Below are 22,905 nucleotides of genomic sequence, written 5' to 3' on the forward strand. Positions count from 1 at the left end.
TTGGAGATCATGAGATTGTTGGATCGGTTCTACCGAAGCCATTGGAGGAGATAGAGATCGTAGAGCTAGTTCGAGTACTTGCTAAACGCCAACGACGACATGGTACCAGATTGGAGATGGGGATTCTAGTTGAGTGGTTTGGCAAGCCATCTGATGAGGCGACATGAGAGTTGGAGACTGATATCTTGGAGCATTTCCTCGACTTTTCACCTTGAGGGCAAGGTGAGGGAAGCGTGGTGGGCTGATACACTTAGTTAGAATCTTTTCTTATTGCATTAGGTGTTTATTTTCATTAAAATAAAATTCCTGTGGGTTGCGTTCGAACGCGAGTCGAATGCAAGAAGGGTCGCGTTCGAACGCCTGCGTCAGGTTCGCAAATACAGAGAACGCATATTGTGCGTTTGAACGCTGTCGGGCGAGTTCGAACGCTCGTGTTCGAAAGCTTGTATCGTGTTCACACATTCAAAGATGGAGCTTTTTAAGTGCGTTCGAACGCGATCAAGCACGTTCAAACGCGATCGACGGGAATTCTCTAGAATTAGGGTTTTATATTGTTTTAGAACTTATTGGCTAACCTCTATAAATATGTGGATAGTAGCCAACTTTATTATGCTATTGAATTCTTGATTTCTTGCCTTCTATCTTCTCTCTAGACTCCTCTCTCCATCTTCATCATCCTTCCACCTATACCTTTGGTAAGGTTTCTCCTAATTTCTAATCTCCCTCGACTGTCGAGTCACCTCTGTTTTGGGATCTCGACCACTTCGTTCCCTTTGTCTATTTTCCTTAATCACTTCCACAATCCACCCTCATCTCCATACCCATCCATAACCTTAACATCCATTTCACCCGTCACCACCACCATCACCCATGTTATTCCGTGTTTTCATCCCTGCTACAGTTCGAATCTGTGAAGGGCGTAAATATGAAAGTTGTGGATCAGAAAATTATGGATCCAACCCAATTGGTTTCGTAATTTTCTGACTACCGGAGAATATCTGACAAATATTTTTTCACGGTTGCGCGGACTGATTCCTGTAATACATTCAGATCTTAAAGGAATATTAGCGTAGCCTATCTTGGGTTCCAGAGCTCATCAATTGGTATCAAAGCTTATCAATTTGGTATCAGAGCCTATCAATTTGGTATCAGAGCCTATCAAAGTGGTATCAGAGTCCATCATATAATTTTCTACAAAGTGAGCTGCACAAGTCAATTGAGAATGATGGCAGATAGCTGTTTTGGTCAAGGATCTACTTTCGACATGCACCTAGTGCCAACGGCCTGCTGGCACTGTAGGCATGCTCATGCTCAGCACCACATGGCACTAAAATCTATTATTTTGTTAATGCATATTGCAAAGGAAAAAGGAAAAATACATAATAAAGATACATACTTTTCTTTGAGGTTCCTTACATTGTTCTACTTAAAAGTGCACCAAAGTAGTCTAAAATCCTTAACTAATTACTTAGAGTTACATTCTGCCTAATCCTTTTATAAGCCCAAAAACTTGATGCAAAGCACAGATTGAGAAGCTCACATGGCATGATATGATAGCTTGGTAGGTGGGAGGCAATCTAGAAGAAGACATCTTACATCACTATTCTTCATGTCTTCCAGTCTAATTTCAAATATATGTAAATGATAAATATTACTATAAAGGAAAGTTCCCCTAATTGAAGTTGACCAAATATATTTGTTATGGTAATCATATAATTTTATTTGGTCTAAGATGCATGTTTAACTTTGATGACTATTGGTGTGAAAATACACAGAAGAATAAATTGTGTATACTTAGAAGATTATGAGACTGATCGGATAATCACTTATTTGTTTTCAATGCAGGAATGACTATTTTTGTCAATCATAAAATTGTGCATTCTTATAATCAAAGAGCACCTAGGACAGGCTGAAGAATGATATAGAGAAAATCTGCTTGACAATAGGTTATCAGAAGGCTTTTTAAATTATGGATTTTAGTCAGAACTCATGTTGATGCTTTTATATGCCTTCACTGATTTAATAAATTAAAATCCATAGGGAAAACAATGGACTCTTAGTTATGGAAGTAAAAACTCAATCCAGTTCTAGGAATTAATCCTAGGTATTTACAGATCTAACTTGTGTTAGGGAATCATATAAAAAAAAATTCTGCTAATATTTCAAATTTGCATAGGTCAAAGATAATAAAAAATGTTGAAAAATGAAAATAAACAAGCAGTTTAGCACTCACAATTTTATCTCATGGAAAGCCAATCAATTCAAGAACCAACCTAAGATTGGATATTGTTATAATCTTTTTACTGTTTTTAGTTCTAGGCATTTACTAATTATGACAGGAATAGAGTAACTTCCACATTTTTTTTTTCCTTCATTTGTTTTTCTTTCTGAGACTCACCTGTGAGAAGCTGCTTGCTTTAGTTTTAATATTCCAAAGTTGATCAAGAGCGTGGATGTTATTGGAGTGAGAAGATATGAAATTTTCATGCAATGAGCTTCTTGAATTTGCATGAAAATGGTCGTAGTAGTACTCAAATAAGGAGTAAAGTTCCTCTGAAGAGTTCTGCAGAAGAGTTAGATTGACATATATTAAACAGAAAATGTTACCAGAACATTGAACCAATGACCGCATAAGATAAAAACAATTACCTGATAAAATGAAATAATTTCAGTTGTTTCCATGTTGTAAACAGCAAAGAATGCCAGATTTTGATCACTAACTCGAGAAACCTAATATTTTAAAGGAAAGCATAACAAGACGACTGAGACCATAATAAAACTTAATAGCACAAAATATTAATCACATACAGAAATTAATGGTACTTACCCCTCCATCCACACTGCCAAACTTGAGTAAAAGGTGGTGACGATCCAAGAACTGGACCTGTTCCGTTAATATGTCATGAGTTCCACTTTCAATAAAATTTAAATCAATGCAGAACATAATAAAGGCATGGAAGAAGCATTCCTGCAATTAAGATATAAGAACACTGACGAGGGGACTTAAAAAAGAACTTCAGCAGTGCTTCAGTAATACTTCTAACAAATCATAAGGTTTGAAAACAGAAAGGATTATAAACAATGTTGACACCTACCTTCAATATGATTAAGTCGATATAATCTTGAAAGTGAAAGTAGAACTTCTTCTTTAGATGTTGAACCCTCTGAAAGAAAAAAGTCATTTCGTTAAGTTTACTACAATTGTCTAAAATATTATCTTAATAAAAGGAAGAAATGAAACAATGCAGCACCACCAAAAGGAAAATGCTCGTCAATGTTCAAATTGCACAAGAATTCTAAGTCAAGTTCCTCAAATGGAGATGATAGTTCAGATGACTTGTGATACATATCTTACTTCTAAAATAATGAATCTCACCTTTTCCTACTATACCTCATCAAATGATAACTTAATGAGATCAATCTTTAAAGTAATTTCTCCGCAGCCTATGCCCTGTGGTTCTCTATACTCACAAGTTTATTGGTAGTTAGCATGAACACTGAATCTCACCTTTCCTACTTTACTTCATCAAATGATAACTTAATGAGATCAATCTTTAAAGTAATTTCTCCGCAGCCTATGCCCTGTGGTTCTCTAAACTCAGTAGTTTATTGGTAGTTAACATGAACACGGGATATGTAATAAACTAGGGTTTGATGCAAACCTAGTATGAATGCAATGATTCAGAAGACAAAATGACCAAACTAGTAAATAAACTAAAAAATAGTAAACAACATTCGATAAGTCACAGTATCGACTGATAGGGTATTGGACTATTTTTTAAAATTTGTAAAATTCTAAAAATTATTTGAAATACAGGAAGATCTCTAAAGATTTAGAAGAAGTGATACAAATCTAGTATGAATGCAATATTTTAGAGAACAATCGACCCAAACAAGTAACTAAAATAAAATATAGTAAGTAAAAATTGACAATAAGTTAATCGATTAAAAGGATCACTATTAGATGGAAGGAGGGAAAACCACTCAGATAAGACAGTAACTTCCTCAATTCTTAAAAAAAAATGTTGACAGTAGAAAAGCTTAAAATATGATGTAAGGAAAGACTTTAGAGTTAGGTTTACTAATAAATAAAATAGTAATGCTTTTACTTTGAAACCAAGTCTTCCTCTTCACATCCAGACACCCAAAAATTCTCTTTCACTACTGGAATCTTCTAGACAGCAACAGTAACCAATGAAAAATAGAGATTGAAGAATGAGAGAGGTTTAGAGAGGAAGTAAAAGAGATTAGAAAAGAATCTTAAGATAAAATAGGGGAGAGAGAGAGAGAAAGAGAGAAGAACAAGAAGAAGACCATAGGAGAGAAAATGAGAGATTTTAAATAATTCTTATTCAATCTTTTCTTTATTTCTCATGCAATAACCCTTAAATAAATTAACAACTTTGATTCTAGCTAATTCTAATAAAAACTTATTTCCTAATAGGACTTTAATTAATCATCTTATCTAAATTTACTAATCCAATTTAAGTAATAAATTAATGTGGACATCCCTATGTATAAGCTTACCAGAACTATCAATTGAGATTCTAATGGAAATTCATTTCCTAATAGGACCCTAATTGATTAGGTCTTACCTAAATTGACTAACCCAATTTAGGTAATAACTTAATGCAAACGTCCTCCACATATAGGCTTACCATATCTATCAATTGACTAATTCAATTGATCATTTGAATTAAAAATCAACTCAACAAATTAAATGTGAAAATAAGTTGAGCCTAATTAGCTCAATTAGACTAAAATTGGACTCAAGCAACTTTATTTTGGTCAAATTGAAGATGATGCCCACATCAAGAAGAGATAAAAATTTATAAAAATAAAAATTACTCACATATAAAGCTTAAAACTAAAAAAGATACTCACTAGAAACTATGATGAATTTCAATCTTTATGCTCGTTAAATTATTGTTGTAGAAGTGAGAAAAAGAGTAAAAGAGAGAGAAAGGAGAAATAGAAAAAAGATAAAAGAGATAATATAATTCACCAGAGTGTGGAGGAACCTAGGAGCTAGGCAAATCGGCACTAGATGAGCTCGGTGAAATATGAGGGCCGGAAAGAGAGTATGAGAGGAAGAGAGAAAGAGAGAGTAAAAGCTAAAAACTTGAAAACAAAACAACTACGGATATCAATTACTAATATTCTCTAGGTCAAACCAAAAATGATGTCCTCTAGGTCAAACCCAAAATAGATCCAACGTGAATCTTTAAATAACTCATATTTGCAATTTTGGTCAATATGCCCAAAACTGGCTCGAAACCAGTCAGTTTGTTGGGTTTGAAGTGGTATTAGCCGATCTCGATTTGTTTTGGTTGTTCTAACTCGAAATCAACTTGCTATCCTTGGTCCATAGATTAAAGAGTAAAGACCACTTTTTAGATGGAAAAATACAATAAGCATTTATCCTTCTCTCTTACAGGCAACCACTCTTCCAAAATAAAAAATAAAAAAATAAAAAAAGAACCCTTGCTGTGCACACCACCATCCAAAGCTCCCTTATTTCCTTTCTCCTCCCCCCCCCCCCCACCATCCCTCCTTCTCACCTTCTTTCAGATTGCCGACACCGGAGCCAACGAAGCCTCGGACCCGGAGCCCCCCCCCTCGGCCGACGATTCCACGTCTAGCCGTCGGTCTGAGAGCTCCAGTTGAAGGAGAGAAACTCTCTAAATGGGCTTCGGGCCTTTAGTCAAGGGAGGAGGGACCTCCATAGCCGCCGGCTATGGAGCGTGCCCCGCCGCCGTCGAGCTCTCCCCTCTTTTCTTTTTCTTCCCCTTTTATTTACCCCTCTCGATCACCATGCCTTACTCGATCTCGTGGCTGCGCCACCGACACCGTCGGCCTCGTGGGTCCGTGTTTCCCCTCCTCTGTCTCCTCCATTGCTAGGTGGGGGAGTTAGCAAAACCCCCACCCACTAAACCCATTTCCAAGCCCTTGTGGGCTGCGGTCTGACCACAGCCCATGGGCCCTCCTTTGGAGGTGGGCTGCGGTCCAGACCGCAGCTCACGAACCAAGCCTTGGGTGGGCTGTGGTTGAACCCCCAGCCCACCTCATGCAACCTTGTGGACTGCAATTGGACTGCAGCCCACCAAAGCCCCCTTGCCTGTTGGGTTAGGCTCAAGCCTAACCCAACACCCCCAGCCTAGCCCATTTGGGGCCATTTGGACCCTATAGCCCCATTTCTTTATTCCACTTGATTTATTAGCCTAACCACTCCCCTAAAGACAATTTATTATTATCTAAATAATGTGAATTTTAGGATAATATAGCACTCACCCTAGGGGACCCTTGACTCATGTATATGCCTAAATTCTCTAATAAGATAATTAATTCTATTAATTCACTAATCTTACATATGGCTTTACTTGCGTGAATTAATAGGATCGACATTGCGTGAAGAGGATTTTGGGATTCCGAAGGAGTCGGCTAACTAAAGAGAATTAGAGTACTGTGGAGACCCCCCAGGCAAGTAGAGTTTATACAAGTCTAGAATAATATAGTTACAGTTATTATACCTTCCATGACACTGTAGGAATATTAGTATTAGTACATGCATCAAGTGTACTACGATATACGCTTGACATGTGCAATTATTGATATGTTTTACCCATCATGATATTATAAGAATGTTAGCATATACATTAATGTAACGACGCTCTACATGTATCATGTATGATAAATTCTTACATAAATATCTGTTGTGAATATAGAAGGTAATAATCATGATGACTATGACATGTCTTATACACTCATAGACACTGCACCACTTTCACCTATCATTAATAGTCGGGTTCTAACTAAGCAGTACCCCTACTCACTCAGTCCGAAGATAAGGGTAGTGTATCTTATATGACTATACTATTAGCGGCCTACACTTGAGGTCATGAGCCTGTGTGGCATTCAGGTAATTATACTGCATAGTCAGAATTAGACTATGATGATAAAAGAACATGATTGTGAGGTGGGGATATATCTTTAGCGATACTCAACGACGCAAGATTAGAGCGTCCATTGATGAGCCGATGGCTCCCAATTCTCCCGCTGAGGGTGGTGATGATTTAAAGAGAGTGAGATATGGGTTCACGACCAGGGTCCTTAGTTTGATGGTCACAGACAACCGATTATATACAATGTCGCCATACATGTTTGAGTGGCATTACCGCTAGATATGTATATATCCCCCCTCGATGTATAAGATGATGGATGGTTATGTGATGGATGATTTTCTTGAGAATATCTATCCTGTGTAATGAATGGCTCGGTGAGCTATGATAAAATATGATTAATACCTTGGTGAGCATGAAATGACTAAACTACTCATGTATTGCTTATGCATAACATGTGAACACTATGATTGAGATTTGTATGAATAAAAGATTGTATTGAGCTTTATATCTATGTGGACTTACCCTGATATGATTAGGAGTTGGCATATTCTAAGATAGTGGCGGATAGTCTTTATTGGTTGTATTGATTTAGTAACTCATGGTAAGTCATTTAAACAAGTGTTCTTATTGCTAGCAACTAAGCATGCATTGGATATGCAATTGTGATTTCATTGTTATAGATTGTATGGATCCTACTCGCTGGGCTGCGTGCTCACCACCTATTGATGGCATAATTTTAAAACTAGGGGACGTAGGTGCAGGTGGCGAGAAGTAGCTGCCTTTTTATTTTAGTTATGTCTATATCTATTAGTTATGTTGAGCCCCTGTGAGGGCGTTATGATTGATGTTGTATTTTGGGACTTTAGAGTTGTATTTTGGATGTGTATCTTGAAGGCTTGTTGTGGCCGGTGGAACTTGTATCCGGACTCTTATTGTTGAGTTTATTTATAATATGAACCTATATTGCTATGTGCCTCGTGAATACCTATTATTGATAGGTTATGTGATGCACCGCGTGGATACCCACACGGTTTACATGTGTATTTGGAGGTTTGAGTGTTTCACCACCTCTCTCTCTGATTACTATCTTCTCTCTGGTGATCTCTCTCTACAATGCCCTCCCTCCTTTCTCACTGTACCTCTTCGTCTATCATTCCCTCTCCCTCTCTCTCTTGATCGCTGTGTTCTCCTCTGCTGCAACGACCCTTCAATTGCTGCAGCAACATTGAGAAAATAAAACAGACAAAGAGAAGGGAAGAGGGATAAGAGAGAGAGAGATTGAAAGAGGGAGAAGTGAAAAAGAAAAGGAGAGAGTAAGAGATAGGAGATGAGACTGAGAGTGCTAGCTAAGTAAGAAACCCCATTGACCAGAAAGAGAGAAAGAGAGAGAGAGGGAGAATAGAATAGAGAGTTGTAAAACTCCCTAGAGGAAAGGAATTCTCTTTTAAAGTTTCACTTTTCAGCCCTTCTTTTTTGAGAAAGATGGGAAATCCCATTGACTTCACATAGAATAATTTATATTATCCAACTTTCTCAATTATTATTTTTTAATTTTTAGAATTTTCCTACATTTTACAATATTTTAAAGAATTTTACGTATGTAAAAATTAGTTTGATACTAATGTGGCTGATACATGATACTGTTGTGTCGTTTTCTAAGCAACTAATCGGAATCCTGATTTTAAGATCCTTAGTTTTATGTTTTTTGTTAGTCTATATTTAGTATGGTAGGCCTATGGCTGAAAAGTAAAATTATTATTATCAATAATGGTCGTACTAATCGGTGCTTGCCATGTAAATGGTGGCATGACACATGGCATGCAGTGTGCCAATGGCACACCCCTCTCTGCTGAGCCATGCCGATCGGTATCGACCAACATGAGTGAGTGCTGACTTGTGCCAAACTGGCATGAGGCATGTAAGGTTCAAAATAGAATTTATTGATTCGAAATGGATACATTATAGTAAATCTAAAATATTCTATGAAGCCTTTTTTTTATCATGTGACAAAACATGATATGTCGTGTGAAGCCAACTTTTTTCAAGTTTTTCTATTTCAATCATATTGTAGAATAGGAAAATTTGCATATAACACCCTTTAAGGGCATTTTAGTCAATTTAAATAAGGGTATTTATTCAATTTAGAAATAAAAATATCTCATACTTAATAGAATATTCTCATGGTGTTAATTTAAATCTAACTTCGGTGCTTTCTGCACATATTTGAAATTGCAACAATCTGAAGATTTGTGGGAGATCTAATCGTCCAATAGATCTGTAACTTGGACATATTGTTCCTCTTGAAGTAAGGAATCTAACCAACCGAGATCACGTCGATCGGACTTGTAGATCAAAAATTATGGGGAAAATATTGACCGTGGATCAAATGATGGCGTAGGGGATGTGAGTAATAGAATAGAGAAATAATGATTAGGACGATCACTGACGAAACACCGAAGGTATTGCTCAATTCCCCGATTAATCACCTCCATTTGCCCATCAGTTTGCGGGTGATATATCGAGCTCAAGTTCAATTTTGTGCCCAGCAACTTGAAGTATTCAATCCAAAACTCGTTGATGAATATACGATCACGATCCGAAATAATTGAGCGAGGCATTCCATAAAGTTTGGTGACATTTTGGATGAAACATTAGACTATTGATTTGGCAAAAAAAGGGTGCGCCAAAACTGAAAAATATGCGTATTTACTCAACTTGTCCGCCGCCACAAAGATAACTAGATACCCACATACCAGTGATAACCCCTCTATGAAATCCATAAAGATATCCTCCCAAACACGATCTAGTATCGGCAAGGGTTGTAGAAGTCCAGCCGGCTTCAAGGTCCTCCATCTTTGCTCATTGACATGTCTCACACGCCCTCATGACCTACTTCAGGAGTGTTGTGGAAGTGTTCCAGCAGTTTGGACCGCAACGATGTATCCGTGGGCACTCAGATACACCCATGGTCAAGCAATAAACCGTCTTTGTCCTCCGTCTCAGGATGGTGCTCCAGATCAGCTCGAACCTCCTGCAATAACCCTCTTATCCATGGGTCAATGGCACTTGCGCTCCTCAACTCCTCGATTCTCCGTTCCCTTTTTGTATTATATCTTATAGTCATACCCCAAAAGCTTTGTCACCCACCGCTGCTGTCCCGATGTGTCTATCCAATGACTTATAAAATATGGCAAACTCCTCTAGTCAGTGCGGATGATGAAGTGACGTTCCACCAAATAGGGCCTCTACTTTGTCATGGCATGAAGAATCGCCAACATCTCTTTTTCATAGGTTGAGAGCTGTTTTGATCTATCAAAGTTTTACTCAAGAATGCTATATATTTGCCCCTTTGCATTAGGACAGTGCCTATTCCCACTCCAGATGCGTCACATTTAACAACAAACTTCATTTGAAAATCTAGCAATGCCAAAACTGGGGCTAAAATCATAACAGATTTTAATTAAAATTCTTCAAAAGTCGTCATCGCCTTGTCACTCCACACAAAGGAATCCTTTCTCAAAAGGGCGGTAAGTGATGCTGCAATTTTACCATATCCAGTAACAAATCTGTGGTAGTAACTTGTTAACCCAAGAAACCACGCAGCTCGCGGACATTTCTTGAAATCGGCCAATTGGTCATACTCTTAACCTTGCTTGGATCGGTTGCTACACCTTCTGCTGAAATGATATGCCCTAAATATTTCACCTTTCTCTCACACCACAAATATTTAGACATCTTGACTTTCAAAGAGTTTTTATCAAATAGCTTTAACATTTCGTGTAAATATTTCCAATGATCTTCAAAACTTTTGCTATACACCAAGATATCATCGAAGAACACCAACACATACCGGTGCAAGAGTGGCCTAAATGTCATTCATTAAGCTTTGAAATGTTGCCGGAGCATTGGTCAATCCAAAGGGCATGACTCGAAACTCATAATGGCCATCATGAGTTCGAAAAGCTGTCCTATGCACATCTTCGGGATGGACTCGGATTTGGTGATATCTAGCTCTAAGGTCCAATTTGCTAAAATAAGAAGCTCCTGTCAATTCATCCAACAACTCCTCTATCATCATTATTGGGTATCAGTCCCTGACGATTATGGCATTGAGTGCTTAATAATTGACACAAAAACGCCATGAACCATCTTTCTTGCGCACAAACGAAATCGGTGAGTAAGCACTATTGCTTGGTTGAATGATTCCATGTTCAAGCATCTCGGCAACCAGCTGTGTTATCTCTTCTTTTTGTATATGAGGATACTGATAGGGACGCACATTAGCCGACTCAGCTTTCGATACAATGGCTATCTTATGGTCTAAATTCTGCACGGCGGCATTCCTTATGGTTCTTCAAACAACATAAAGAATTCAAATAATAATTGTAATAATTCCTTGGGGTTTATCCGAGCTTAAGAGAGGCTCTATTTCTGCTGGAGACATCTGAAAGAGATAGGCCAACTCCCTTGGCCATGGTAGCCCCACCATAGGTTGCAATGTGGGGTTAGATTGTGTTTTCACTTCATTTAGCCGCACCACCTTGCCATTTCTCCGAAATGTCATCCACATATCGTGAAAATCAAATGTCATCAGTCCTAGGCTTTATAACCACTAAGTACCTAGGACAAAATCAGCACCCCTCAAAGCAAGTGGATACAAATCAACAATCAATTCGTGTCCTTAGACCCGAATTTCCACTTGGCGACACAAACTATCAGCTTTCAATTTTGTTCATTGCTAATTGCTACATCAAATGCATTAGTCGGTTCCGCTTCCAACCCAATCCTCCTCAACAAGCGCTCATCTAAGAAGTTATGCGTATTCCCCAAATCAATGAGGATGTGCACATAGTGCTTTTTGACCAGCCCGTCTACTCGAAGCGTCTTTAGTGCAATGGTTCCAGAGTAGGCGTGCATTGAAATTTCGGCTTGCATATCCTTTTCATGCATCTCCGGTCCTCTACAAGTCTTGCGCTCTAGGACTCGACTCAAATGTTGATGGGAACGATTCGGCAAATATGAAAGGTTTGGAAACCACCTTGGACACTACGAGAACAAGGTGGACAGAAAGCGTGGTAGATTGATGTGATCTGGGTCAAATCGGATCACATCATAGGGACATGAGGCTCAATGGATTGAGTCTAGTTATCTTATCTGCTTATTTGGTTTGATTAGAGTCTTAGTAGGTTAGAATTGTATTTAATTAGCTAAATGCAACTCTGCGTAGTTTTAGAAAAATATTCTCAGGATATTCTATAGACGTCCGAATAATATTAAATCAGTTGGAGAAAATCAGTGGCTTCCTCATCTATAACTTTCATATTCAGAATTTCCTCAGATTTAGCATCTATCTATCTGCGGCGAAACAGAAGACTGATTTACTGAGATAGATAAGGATGACTGATTTACTTAAATTGTTTAGGACTGTTTTAATTTAATCTCTATAAGTAGGACCTTATGACTTGTATCTTAGATATGCTTGAATAAATGAAGGATTAATTAGCATTTGCCATTGTCTATCTCCTCCCTCTCATCTTAGCCGAAGGCTACAATCTCCCTCCTGCTTTACCAACCAACGTCGTCACCTCTCCTGTCGGCTGACGAGGGAGATTAGAAGCTAGACGATACCATTCTGACAAGCCTACATCTCCCCTATCTTCTCCTCTGAACTATCAATCTGCCTAACCAACATCATCATCATTCACCATCGACGCCATCTCCATTACCATCTACAAGCCGATCCACACCTGCCACCAACACCACTATCAATTTGTCATCCAGATTAGACTTCGATATCATCCAAATCTGAAAGAAGTCTGAAAATCAAAAACCTCGATCTAGAAGTTACGGAGCTGTTTTAACCAGTTTCATAATTTTCAAATATCAAGAGAATATCTGGCGAATATGATGGAGTCTACGGTACCAAAAGATAGGCTCTGATACCAATGATAAAGTTACGGAACGATTCCTTCAAAATCTGAATTTATTGTAAGAAGCAGTCTGCACAACCGAAGGAAAATATTCACCTAATATTCTCCCATAGTTAGAAAATTATGAAACCAAGTGAAATCGATCTGTAACTTCCTAATCTACCTTTTTTGTATTTACGCCCTTCGCAGATTCGCACTGTAACTAAGACGAAATTACGCTTTAGTGTGGATGATGGTGGTGGTGACAGGTAGAGTGGATATTAGAGTTATGGATGATAATGGAGATGGGGGTAGATTGTCGATATAGTTTAAGGGATAAAGACGAAGGGGAAGAAGTGGTCGAGATCCCAAGTAAGAGGGAGGACTCGACAGACGAGAAAAATTAGAAATTAGGAGAGACCTTGCCAACAGTAGAGGTGGTAGGTTGGTGAAGAGGAAGAATAGAGAGAAGATAGGAGGTAAGAAATCAATAATCCAATAGCATAATGATTTTGGCTGCCACCCACACCTTCATAAAGGCTAGTCAACAAGCCAAAATACAATTATTAACCCTAATTCTAGAAGATTCCCCTCGATCGCGTTCGAATGCACCCAATCGCGTTCGAACGCACAAAAGGCATTCTCTGTATGTGCGAACGCGATGCAGACATTCATAAGGGAATTCGGACGCGGTGTTCGAACGCGCCCGACTACGTTTGAACGCACATTTAAGTTCTCTGTTTTTGCAAACCTGATGCAGACGTTCGCAAAGGCGTTCAAACGCAACCCCTTCCGCGTTCGAACGCGACCTACAGGAATTTTATTTTAATAAAAATAAATAACTAATCCAATAAGAAGAAATCCTAACTAAATGTATTAGAATATTCTCCCTCAACTATGCAAAACTGTCTGTGATTCGGATCGACCCCAAGTCGGTTTGTATTAGTATCGGCCACTCGTATCGGATCGAACAATTTTTTAATTACGTAAAATTCTAAACATTATTTAAATATGCAAAAAGATTTCTAAAATTAAGAAAAAAGGAGATGAAAATAAAAAAATAAAAATTAGTCACATAGAAAGCATAAACACTTAAAAATGTATTAACTTACTTAAAATTGAAAACTTTGATGAATTTGAGTTTCTCTCCTTTCCCCTTCTCAAAATTTCAAACTTAATCAAAAAATTACTCACATAGACAAGGTTCCCATTTTTTCTTTACTTCTTTCTCCCATCTCTCTTTCTCCCTTTCCACCTCTCTCTCTCGAGCTCTTAACAACCAGTGCTGCTGCTTCACCGCAGCAGCACTAACTGCTGTAGACGCTACAGTAGAAGTCGTCGAATCTACTCGATGCAGGAAGATAGGGAATAAGAAAGGAACTAAAAGCTGAAAAAAAAAAGAGAATGTCGGATCTTCGTCAGAGAACGTCGTCGGAGATCTATGATAGGCTCTGATACTAATTGATAGACTCTGATACCAATTGATAGACTCCGATACCAAATTGATGGGCTCTGATACCAATTGATAAGCTCTAATACCAAATTGATAGGATCTGGAACCAAAAGATCGACTACGAAACAATTTCTTAAAATCTGAATTTATTGCAGGAAGCAGTCCGCACAACCGTAGGAAAATATTCGTCAAATATTCTCCGATAGTCAAAAAATTACGAAACCAATTGGGTTGGATCCATAAGTTCCTAATCTACAACTTTCGTATTTACGCCCTTCGCAGATTCGAACTGTAACAGGGACGAAAACACGGAATAATGTGGATAATGGTGGTGGTGACGGGTGGAGTGGATGTTAAGGTTATGGATGGGTATGGAGATGAGGGTAGATTGTGGAACTGATTAAGGGAAGTAGACGAAGGGAACGAAATGGTCAAGATCTCAAAGAAGAGTGACTCGACAGACGAAGGAGATTAGAAGTTAGGAGAAACCTTGCCAACGGTAGAGGTGGAAAGATGGTGAAGAGAGAGGAGGGAGAAGTCTAGAGAGAAGATAGGAGACAAGAAATCAAGAATCCAATTCCATTATCATCCTCATCATATTCCAATTAGGGTTTTCTTCACATATATATAGAGGCTCACCCTAGAGACTCATCAACTAAATTAAACAATTCTAGCAAATCCTAACAAATCAATAACTAAGTTAAAACCCTAACAAACCAACTAACCAGTCTTCCTTATCTTCTTCGATTAACTCTCGGATTAAACTTTTGTTTTGTTGCAGATAGATTTTGAATCTATAAAGATCATGAATATCAAAGTTGTAGATTTGGAGGTACTGGTTTGATATTATTTGGATATGCGTAGAATATTCCGTGAATATTTTTTCAAAATTGTGCAGAGCTGGATTTAGCTAATTAAATAAATCCTAACCTACTAAAACTAACTAAACCAAATAACCAAATAAGATAATTAGACTCAATCCATTGAGCCTAATCTCCCTTTAATGTGATCCAATCTGACCTGATTCGTATCAATCTACTTGGTCGTTGGTGGCAGAGGTGAGAAAGAAGAGAAAAGGATAGAGAGAAGAAAAAAAGTGAAAAAGAGAAAAAAGAAAAAAAAAGAGAAAGAAAGAAAATAGAGAGAGAAAATAGAGAAAGAAAGAAAATAGAGAGAAAATATAGAGAGACAAGAGAGAAAGAGAGATAGGTGGGGAATGGGACCCAGGTCGGATCCGACCCGTTCCCACCCATTTTGGGCTGGATCGGCCGATCCCGTCTAAAACGGATCAAGCATCGGCTGATACCCCAGCCGAAACCAGCCAACCGACTAGTTTCACTAGGATTGGGATCAGCCGAAACTGGAAACCTTGCTAATAATGATTCTCTTTAGATAATTTAAACAACATAATAACCTCTTAACATTTTACATTTCCTGTTGATATGTTATATGCTCAGCTCTAAGACCAGAAATATCCTTCCCTGCAGTGTACAGGTTAAACAATAATTAAGAAGCAAACTGGATATTGACTTGTGCAAAGTGGCAGTTCGGCATGCGTTATTTGACATGCATTTAAATATGAACTTCTAAAATAATGTATCTGATCCTTAAACAAAGGAAAAGGGAGCATCACTAACTTTTCTGGTTCCACAACATGTTCCAGCTGCTCAATAGAAGTTGTTTATGAATAAAGAGGCACCAACTTGTCAGCTTGTAATTTTGACATACCCATTATTGATTCTGTCTCAGCAAGTCCAGATCAGGTTTGGCCATATCTAGATTATCAAATCTAAGCAAGGCCCAAGACAAGGCTTGTTCAGATTCAACTTCGATAGCCTCAGAGCCATACCAGGAGAAAGGCGAACACCAGGATCTGATCCTTTCAGGTCTGAGTGTCGTAAAAGTGAAATAAGGGAAGAAAAGAAAAGAACTATCTTCTAGTAGAATGCCAACCAGCAATTAAGGAATAGATATGGTACTCAACAATAAGCTTAAGTGCTTGATAACCAACCATGTCATCAATGCAAACAATACAATCAATATTAAAGGGAAAGCAGATCAAATTAGCACAAGGTGTAAGAGAAATAATGTCAAAAGTAAAGACAGCTATCAGCACTCTATCTAACAACATAAGTTCAAATCATAAGATTTCTGTATTCACAAAGGAAATGAGAAAAGAAAATTTTATAGCCTACCAAAGTTTGATCTGCTTCCTCATTCCAAGTTTTGCGAAAAATAAATGAAAGCAACCGCTGCTTGATACCAGTAAGAAAGGAAATTCCATGAGTAACCTGTGGCTGTTGAATGCCATTAGATAACTCATTGCTTGATAACCCATCTATCTTACTTCTATCCTGGGCTGCTATACACTGAACAAATTTATAAGGGTAAGATCTTACTTAGGGTAAACATGTCAAATAACAATTCAATTAGGGTACAAGAGTAAAACAATTTATAATTGCAATATAAGGGAACTAGGCAAACCAAGTTGCAAATAGCAAATCATTAAAGATAATCAAATGTTAGAATTATGACCACACAGGGAACCAATATGCGAGAAATTCTTGTGTAACACATAAATCTAAAAATATTGCCACAAATAATGGTAAAAGACTTGAGGAGTTTTGACTATAACGCAATTCGATTTCGTCTAATATAGGATCAACTTGTCTGTGAGCAGTAAAAGACATTAAGTAGAGTAAAATGAATTATATCTATTTAACTTATCTATATTTGAAAACCAGTAAAATCTATTTACTACAGTGGAAAAAACCAAGATTCCCAGTATCGGGATCAGTATCGGCCGTCTAGAAAAACAATACTTATCGACCGCACCGACCGTATCGGCTGTTCATATCGAATCGGACTATTTTTTAATTATATAAAATTCTAAATATTATTTAAAAATGCAAAATAATTTAGAAAAAATGATAAAAAAATAAAATAAAAAGTACTCACATATGAAGTCTAAAAACTTAAAAAATGTTTAACTTACTCAAATTTTAAAACTTTGATAAATATCGAATTGGTTCTCATAAATTTTTATGGTCTTCATCGTCATAATCACTATAAGTTTGTAAATAATGATGCCTGGGACCTGATGCTCCAAAAAATGATTCCATCATATTAGTTATATTGTATGGATCTTGTTGTGTGACTTACGTCTAAGGTGGATAATAACCAGCATTTGGATCTTGTGTCTGAAAATACTGAGGATAATAACTAGCATATGGATCTTGTGATGGCTCCAAACAATAAATATTCGATGTACCATAATCATAGGAAGCAATATTCTCATGACGACGTCGCTGATATGTATATACATCCTCAGTTTCTCTATCTTCAATCCTTATGCCTCCTTGACTTTCCTCAACAAATGTAGATGGGATAATCTCACCACCAGGTGTATCATCAGAATTATGATTAACACTGGTAGGTATGCTATCTCTCGCTACAGAAATACACGTACCAGCCTCTGCCCTCGTCGTGGTCTCCTCTAATATCTCATCTAACCATGGGTTATCTCTGTCATTTAATAATATGTCCTCTATTTCTCTGATCCATGGAATTAAGGGCTCTTTATCAAAAACATGATTTAAATCAATTAGTTGTTCATTTTTTGCCTTTCTTCTTAAATTTCTCTCCCTTAATCTCATATTATAATGACAAAAAACTAACTTTTTCAATCTTTCCATTATCAATCGATTGCGTGTTTTTGTATAGTTTAAGGAGAAAGTAGTCCAATTTCTTTCACACTGTGATGAAGACACAGATTGATTTAAAATCTTCTTTGCTATTGGCATCAAATTTGGTGCCTCCTATCCATAGATAGATCACCATTCAGCTGAAGTGTTATGAGATATAGCTAAATTGCCTAGCTCTCAATCTATATCTCTCCATCTAAAATTAGAAATATATTATTGCATACTGATTATATTGAAAGTTAAAACTTAAAACAAATAATAATAAATTATTTAATTGAATCATAACTCACTTCTTTATTGCAAAGGACTTGTTTATGAAAATCGGGCTCAAGCCATTGAAGATGGGAGTGAGGTATAACAAAGCCATTTCTGTCGCTGATTACATTCCTAAATCCCAACAAGACTTTACTATCATTATTGACATTCATAGAGAATTAAAATCTTAAATCAAGAAAATACTTTGTAGAAATTTAAAATTTGTAAGCACTCAAATTTTTAAATATTCATAAGTAAAAGTAAATTAGTAAATTAAAAATTAAAACTTAAAAGCATGCCTATCAACAGCGTATATCTCTATGTAGTCGTCTGTTCCATTAGAATCAATCATCTTCTGCCACTTCTTATAACTTTGGCCCATATTTTTTTTTATTGATTTTTTTGCTATGTTCATTGCCTCATATAAAAAACTCATCTCAAACTTGTCATTACTAACTACAAGTCATAATACTTTGACAAAAGGCTCAAATACTACAATGGCAATTATAATATCATCCCAAAATGCATTTCCAAGAGCCATATTTTTTAAAATTTCACCTAAAAATTTATCTTTAGGTTTCATATTCTTAATTTTTATAAACCGCTCCTATGATGTAAACATCATAATATTATCCTTGTTACGTATGATACTCTCCAAGGTTAAAAAATGAGTGGCAAATCTAATGACGCTGAGTCTGATGATTTCCTTACCATCAATTATCTGCCTAAATAAATTAAAAACATAACTGAGGTTATATATAAAATTTATCAACCTCTGACCTTCATGTATGACTATGTCAATTTCAGGCTCGTTTGCAATATCATCTAACATTAGATCAATACAATTTACAGCACATGGCGTCTAATATAAATGAGATATTTTTATCATAAGAAAATTTTCAACAGCTTTATAATTGGCCATATTATCAGTAACTACTTGGACTATTTTTTTTCCCTGATTTCTTGTACCACCTCATCCATCAACTGACAAATATAATCTGTATTTTTAAAACGAGCAGTAGCATCCACAGACTTCACAATATTGTCCCCATGCCCAAGTACACTAAGAAATTAATTATATTTCTTCTATTTTGTGTACTCCACCCATCACATTAGTGTACAACCAAATTTATCTCAGTATTATTTAAATATCTCAATATAAGTATAAAGCTCATCTACCTCTGAATTAAGATATTTAGTAGCAATATTATTTGACCTAGAAGATGGAACACCAAGCCCTGCTAATTATATAACATCCACCATAGTATGATAATAAAAACTATCAGCTACATTGAAAAGAATATGATTGTTAAAGAAAAATTTAGAGATAGCCCTACTAATATATTTCTTTACATTTTTAATTTTTTTGAGTTGTCTTAATGGAAGTCTGTGTACGACCCCTTTTTTTTTAAGATATTTATCCATTGATCTAATATTTTCAAACTCTACTATAACACCAAGAGTCCTAGAAGTAGAACTGCTACCCCCATATTCTCTCTCCCTATATATTAACTTATCTAGATCTCTGAAAGTTACCACCAGTGCTTCTTCTCATCTCTTCCTCTCCTCTCTGCATATTTTTGCTCTTTCATTGCCCTCCTCATCTATCTCTCCTCATCTACCCTACTCTGTTCACTACTATCATTATCAATGTGCACAGGATTATGCATCAATTCTTCACAAACCATTGACTCTCTCTATTATATAGATTGTTTGCCCTTCTTTTTGTCAATTAAATGAGCTAACATCTACTTTCTAACTTCTAACGATACTTAAATGCAAGCTGCTATATTTTCTTGCCTTCCAGCTAAATGTTCTTTCAAACGGCTGACACCACCACTCATTTTCTTTCCACACCAGTTGCATTTAACACGTCTTTTATCTTACTGATATGGGCATCATCTTCAATTTGACCAAAATAAATTTGCTTAAGTCCAATTTTGGTCTAATTATTGATTTTTAATTCAAATAATTAATTGAATTAGTCAATCAATAGATATGGTAGCCTATATGCGGGGGATGTCCGTATTGAATTATTACCTAAATTGGGTTACTCAATTTAGGTAAGGCTTAATCAATTAGAATCTTATTAGGAAATGAATTCCTATTAGAATCTCAATTGATAGCTATGATAAGCTTATATGTAGGGGATGTCCACATTGATTTATTACCTAAATTGGGTTACTCAATTTACGTAAAATGATCAATTAGTCCTATTAGGAAATAAGTTTCTATTAGAATCAACTAGAATCAAAATTGTTAACCCATTTAAGGGTTATTGCATGAGAAACAAGGACAAGTTGGAATAAGAATTATTTGAAATCTCTCATTTTCTCTCCTATGATCTTCTTCTCTCTCTCTCTTTCTCCCCCTTTCTCCTACTATATCTTAAGATTATTCTCTAATCTCTTCTACCTCCTCTCTAAACCTCTCTTCTTTTTCAATCTCTACTCTTTCATTGGTTACTGCTGCTGTCCAGAAGATTCCAGTAGTGAAAGAGAATCTTTGGGTGCCCGGACGTGAAAAGGACTTGGTTTCAAAGTAAAAGCACTACTATTCCATTTATTAGTAAACCTAAACTCTAAAGTCTTTCCTTATACCATATTTTAGGCCTTTCTACGATCAACGTACCTATTTGAGAGTTGAGGAAGCTACTGCCTTATCTGAGTGGTTTTCTCTCCTTCCATCTAGTAGTAATCCTTTTAATCAATTAACTTCTTATTAGTTATTGCTTACTATATTTTACTTTAGTTACTTGTTTGAGTCAATTGTTCTCCAAAACATTGCATTCATACTAGATTTGCATCAATTGGTATCAGAGCAAGTTTTCTTTTTCTTGGGTTTGCTTGCATATAGATATAGTTCAGCATCTTTTTTTTTAAAAAAAAAGGGTTCTTTATCTGTATAGCTTATTTTGGAATCATCTCAAATGCAAATTTTAACACAACTAATATTAGAGAAGATGTCACCCAACTACAACATCAAATTCTACAACTACAACAAAGAATGGATCAAATTTTACAACACTTAGGTAACATCCAAGTCAATCCACAACTAGAGAATATTCCTAGAGTATCTAGACAAGGCAACACTTCTGTCCAAGATATAGGGAGTGATGATGATAGGAATAATTTTGCACATCACATGAGACATAGGTCTGTTGATAGGTGGGATCAGGGAATTAAGATTGATGTTAGCAAATTTAAAGAGCGATTATTACCTGATGAATTTTTGGATTGGATCGACCATATAGACCAATTTTTTGAATGGAAAGAAATCCCAGAAGACAAAAAAAGTAAAATTTGTTGGCCTCAAATTGAAAGGTCATGCGTAATTTGGTGGAAACAAATCCAAAATGATCGAATTAGAAAAGGAAAAGATAAAATCAATTCTTGGACCCATATGAAAAAAAAGTTTAAGGGGAAGTTTTTACCTATTGATTATACACAAACAATTTTCCAAAAACTTCAAAATTTGCGATAAGGATCCAAAACTGTACAAGAATACACTGAAGAATTTTATTCTTTACTTACACGAAATGAACTACAAGAAAGTGAAGAGCAAAAGGTTGCCCATTACACTGATGGGTTGTGACCTCAAATCCAAGATGAATTAACCATGTGTGATGCATTGCGCCTTGACATAGCCTATAGCAAAGCCACAAAGGCTAAAGCTAAACTTAGAAGACAAGGGTTTCGTAAAATTGATTCAAATAAAGACACAACTAGGATGCAAGTTGTCGAGAAGGAACCAAAATCAACACAAACAGTCTTTCCTTAGTCTAATTCTGATGTACTTGCTAAGAGTAAAGGTATATTAGGACCTACACCCTTAACTTGTTTCAAATGTAAGCAACCTGGTCATCGTTCTTCTGATTGTCCTCTAAGAAAGTTTACACATCAATCTAATTTAATTGAGCAAGAAGAAGATGAGTTAACTGATGATGACGGTCAAAATGAACATGAGAACGAATTAGAAGATGACATCTCTAAAAATGAAGCAATTGGTTATACTGAGGGTTAAACATCGTGTAATGCTAACACCAAGGGCTCCACATGAGAATATGTGGCTTAGGCGAAGTCTCTTTCGCACTACTTGCACATCGAATGGAAAATTATGTTCAGTCATCATAGACAGTGGAAGCACAGATAATTTTGTTGCTCAAGAAATGATCGATAAGCTTAATCTGAAAACTGATAAGTTGCAAAAACCTTATAAGATTGCTTGGTTTAAAGGTAGGGGTGAAGTTCCTGTTACAACTAGATGCCTAATTAAATTTTCAATTGGTAAATCATATAAGGATAAAGTTTGGTGTGACGTAGTACCTATGGATATATGTCATGTCTTGTTAGGTCGACCTTGGCAATATGATAGGAAGATAATGCATAATGAGAAGAAAAATACATACACTTTTATTAAGGACAATGTACAAGTAACTTCACATCCACAAAGGGATGCACCATATCCTAGAAAACAAGAGACAAAAAATCATGTGCGTCTTGACAATAAAACCATGTTAATTCTTGAAAAAAATAAATTCCAGCATGACATGACTGAATCACCCTTAGTATATGCTTTAATGAGTAAAATTGATTCAGTTCTTGTAGTTGTTGACAGATTCACTAAAATGGCATATTTCATTGCATGTCAAAAATCATATGATGCATCTCATATAGCACATT

At 36.4% G+C, this 22,905-nt stretch overlaps 1 protein-coding gene across 10 annotated transcripts in view; it reads right to left on the minus strand.

Moving 5' to 3' along the window:
* The window catches only part of LOC140770842 (light-mediated development protein DET1), a 59,699-nt gene that overhangs the window by 25,612 nt on the left and 11,182 nt on the right, over positions 1-22,905 (minus strand). For 6 of the 10 annotated variants that reach the window (XR_012106066.1, XR_012106067.1, XM_073112140.1 and 3 more), the window contains 5 exons: positions 16,460-16,633; positions 3,096-3,164; positions 2,828-2,884; positions 2,650-2,730; positions 2,399-2,563 (listed from right to left, as the gene is read on the minus strand). Coding sequence is in view for 8 of the 10 variants with exons in the window: in XM_073112140.1 (XP_072968241.1) it covers positions 2,399-2,563; positions 2,650-2,730; positions 2,828-2,884; positions 3,096-3,164; positions 16,460-16,633 (546 nt within the window). In the remaining 2 variants the exon portion in view is untranslated. The remainder of the gene's footprint in view (positions 1-2,398; positions 2,564-2,649; positions 2,731-2,827; positions 2,885-3,095; positions 3,165-16,459; positions 16,634-22,905) is intronic. The other 4 variants (XM_073112141.1, XM_073112137.1, XM_073112139.1 and 1 more) reach the window with 4 other exon arrangements.

The sequence above is a fragment of the Typha angustifolia genome, chromosome 11, assembly GCF_048772165.1.
Source record: "Typha angustifolia cultivar Huaian chromosome 11, ASM4877216v1, whole genome shotgun sequence".
Lineage (NCBI taxonomy): Eukaryota > Viridiplantae > Streptophyta > Magnoliopsida > Poales > Typhaceae > Typha > Typha angustifolia.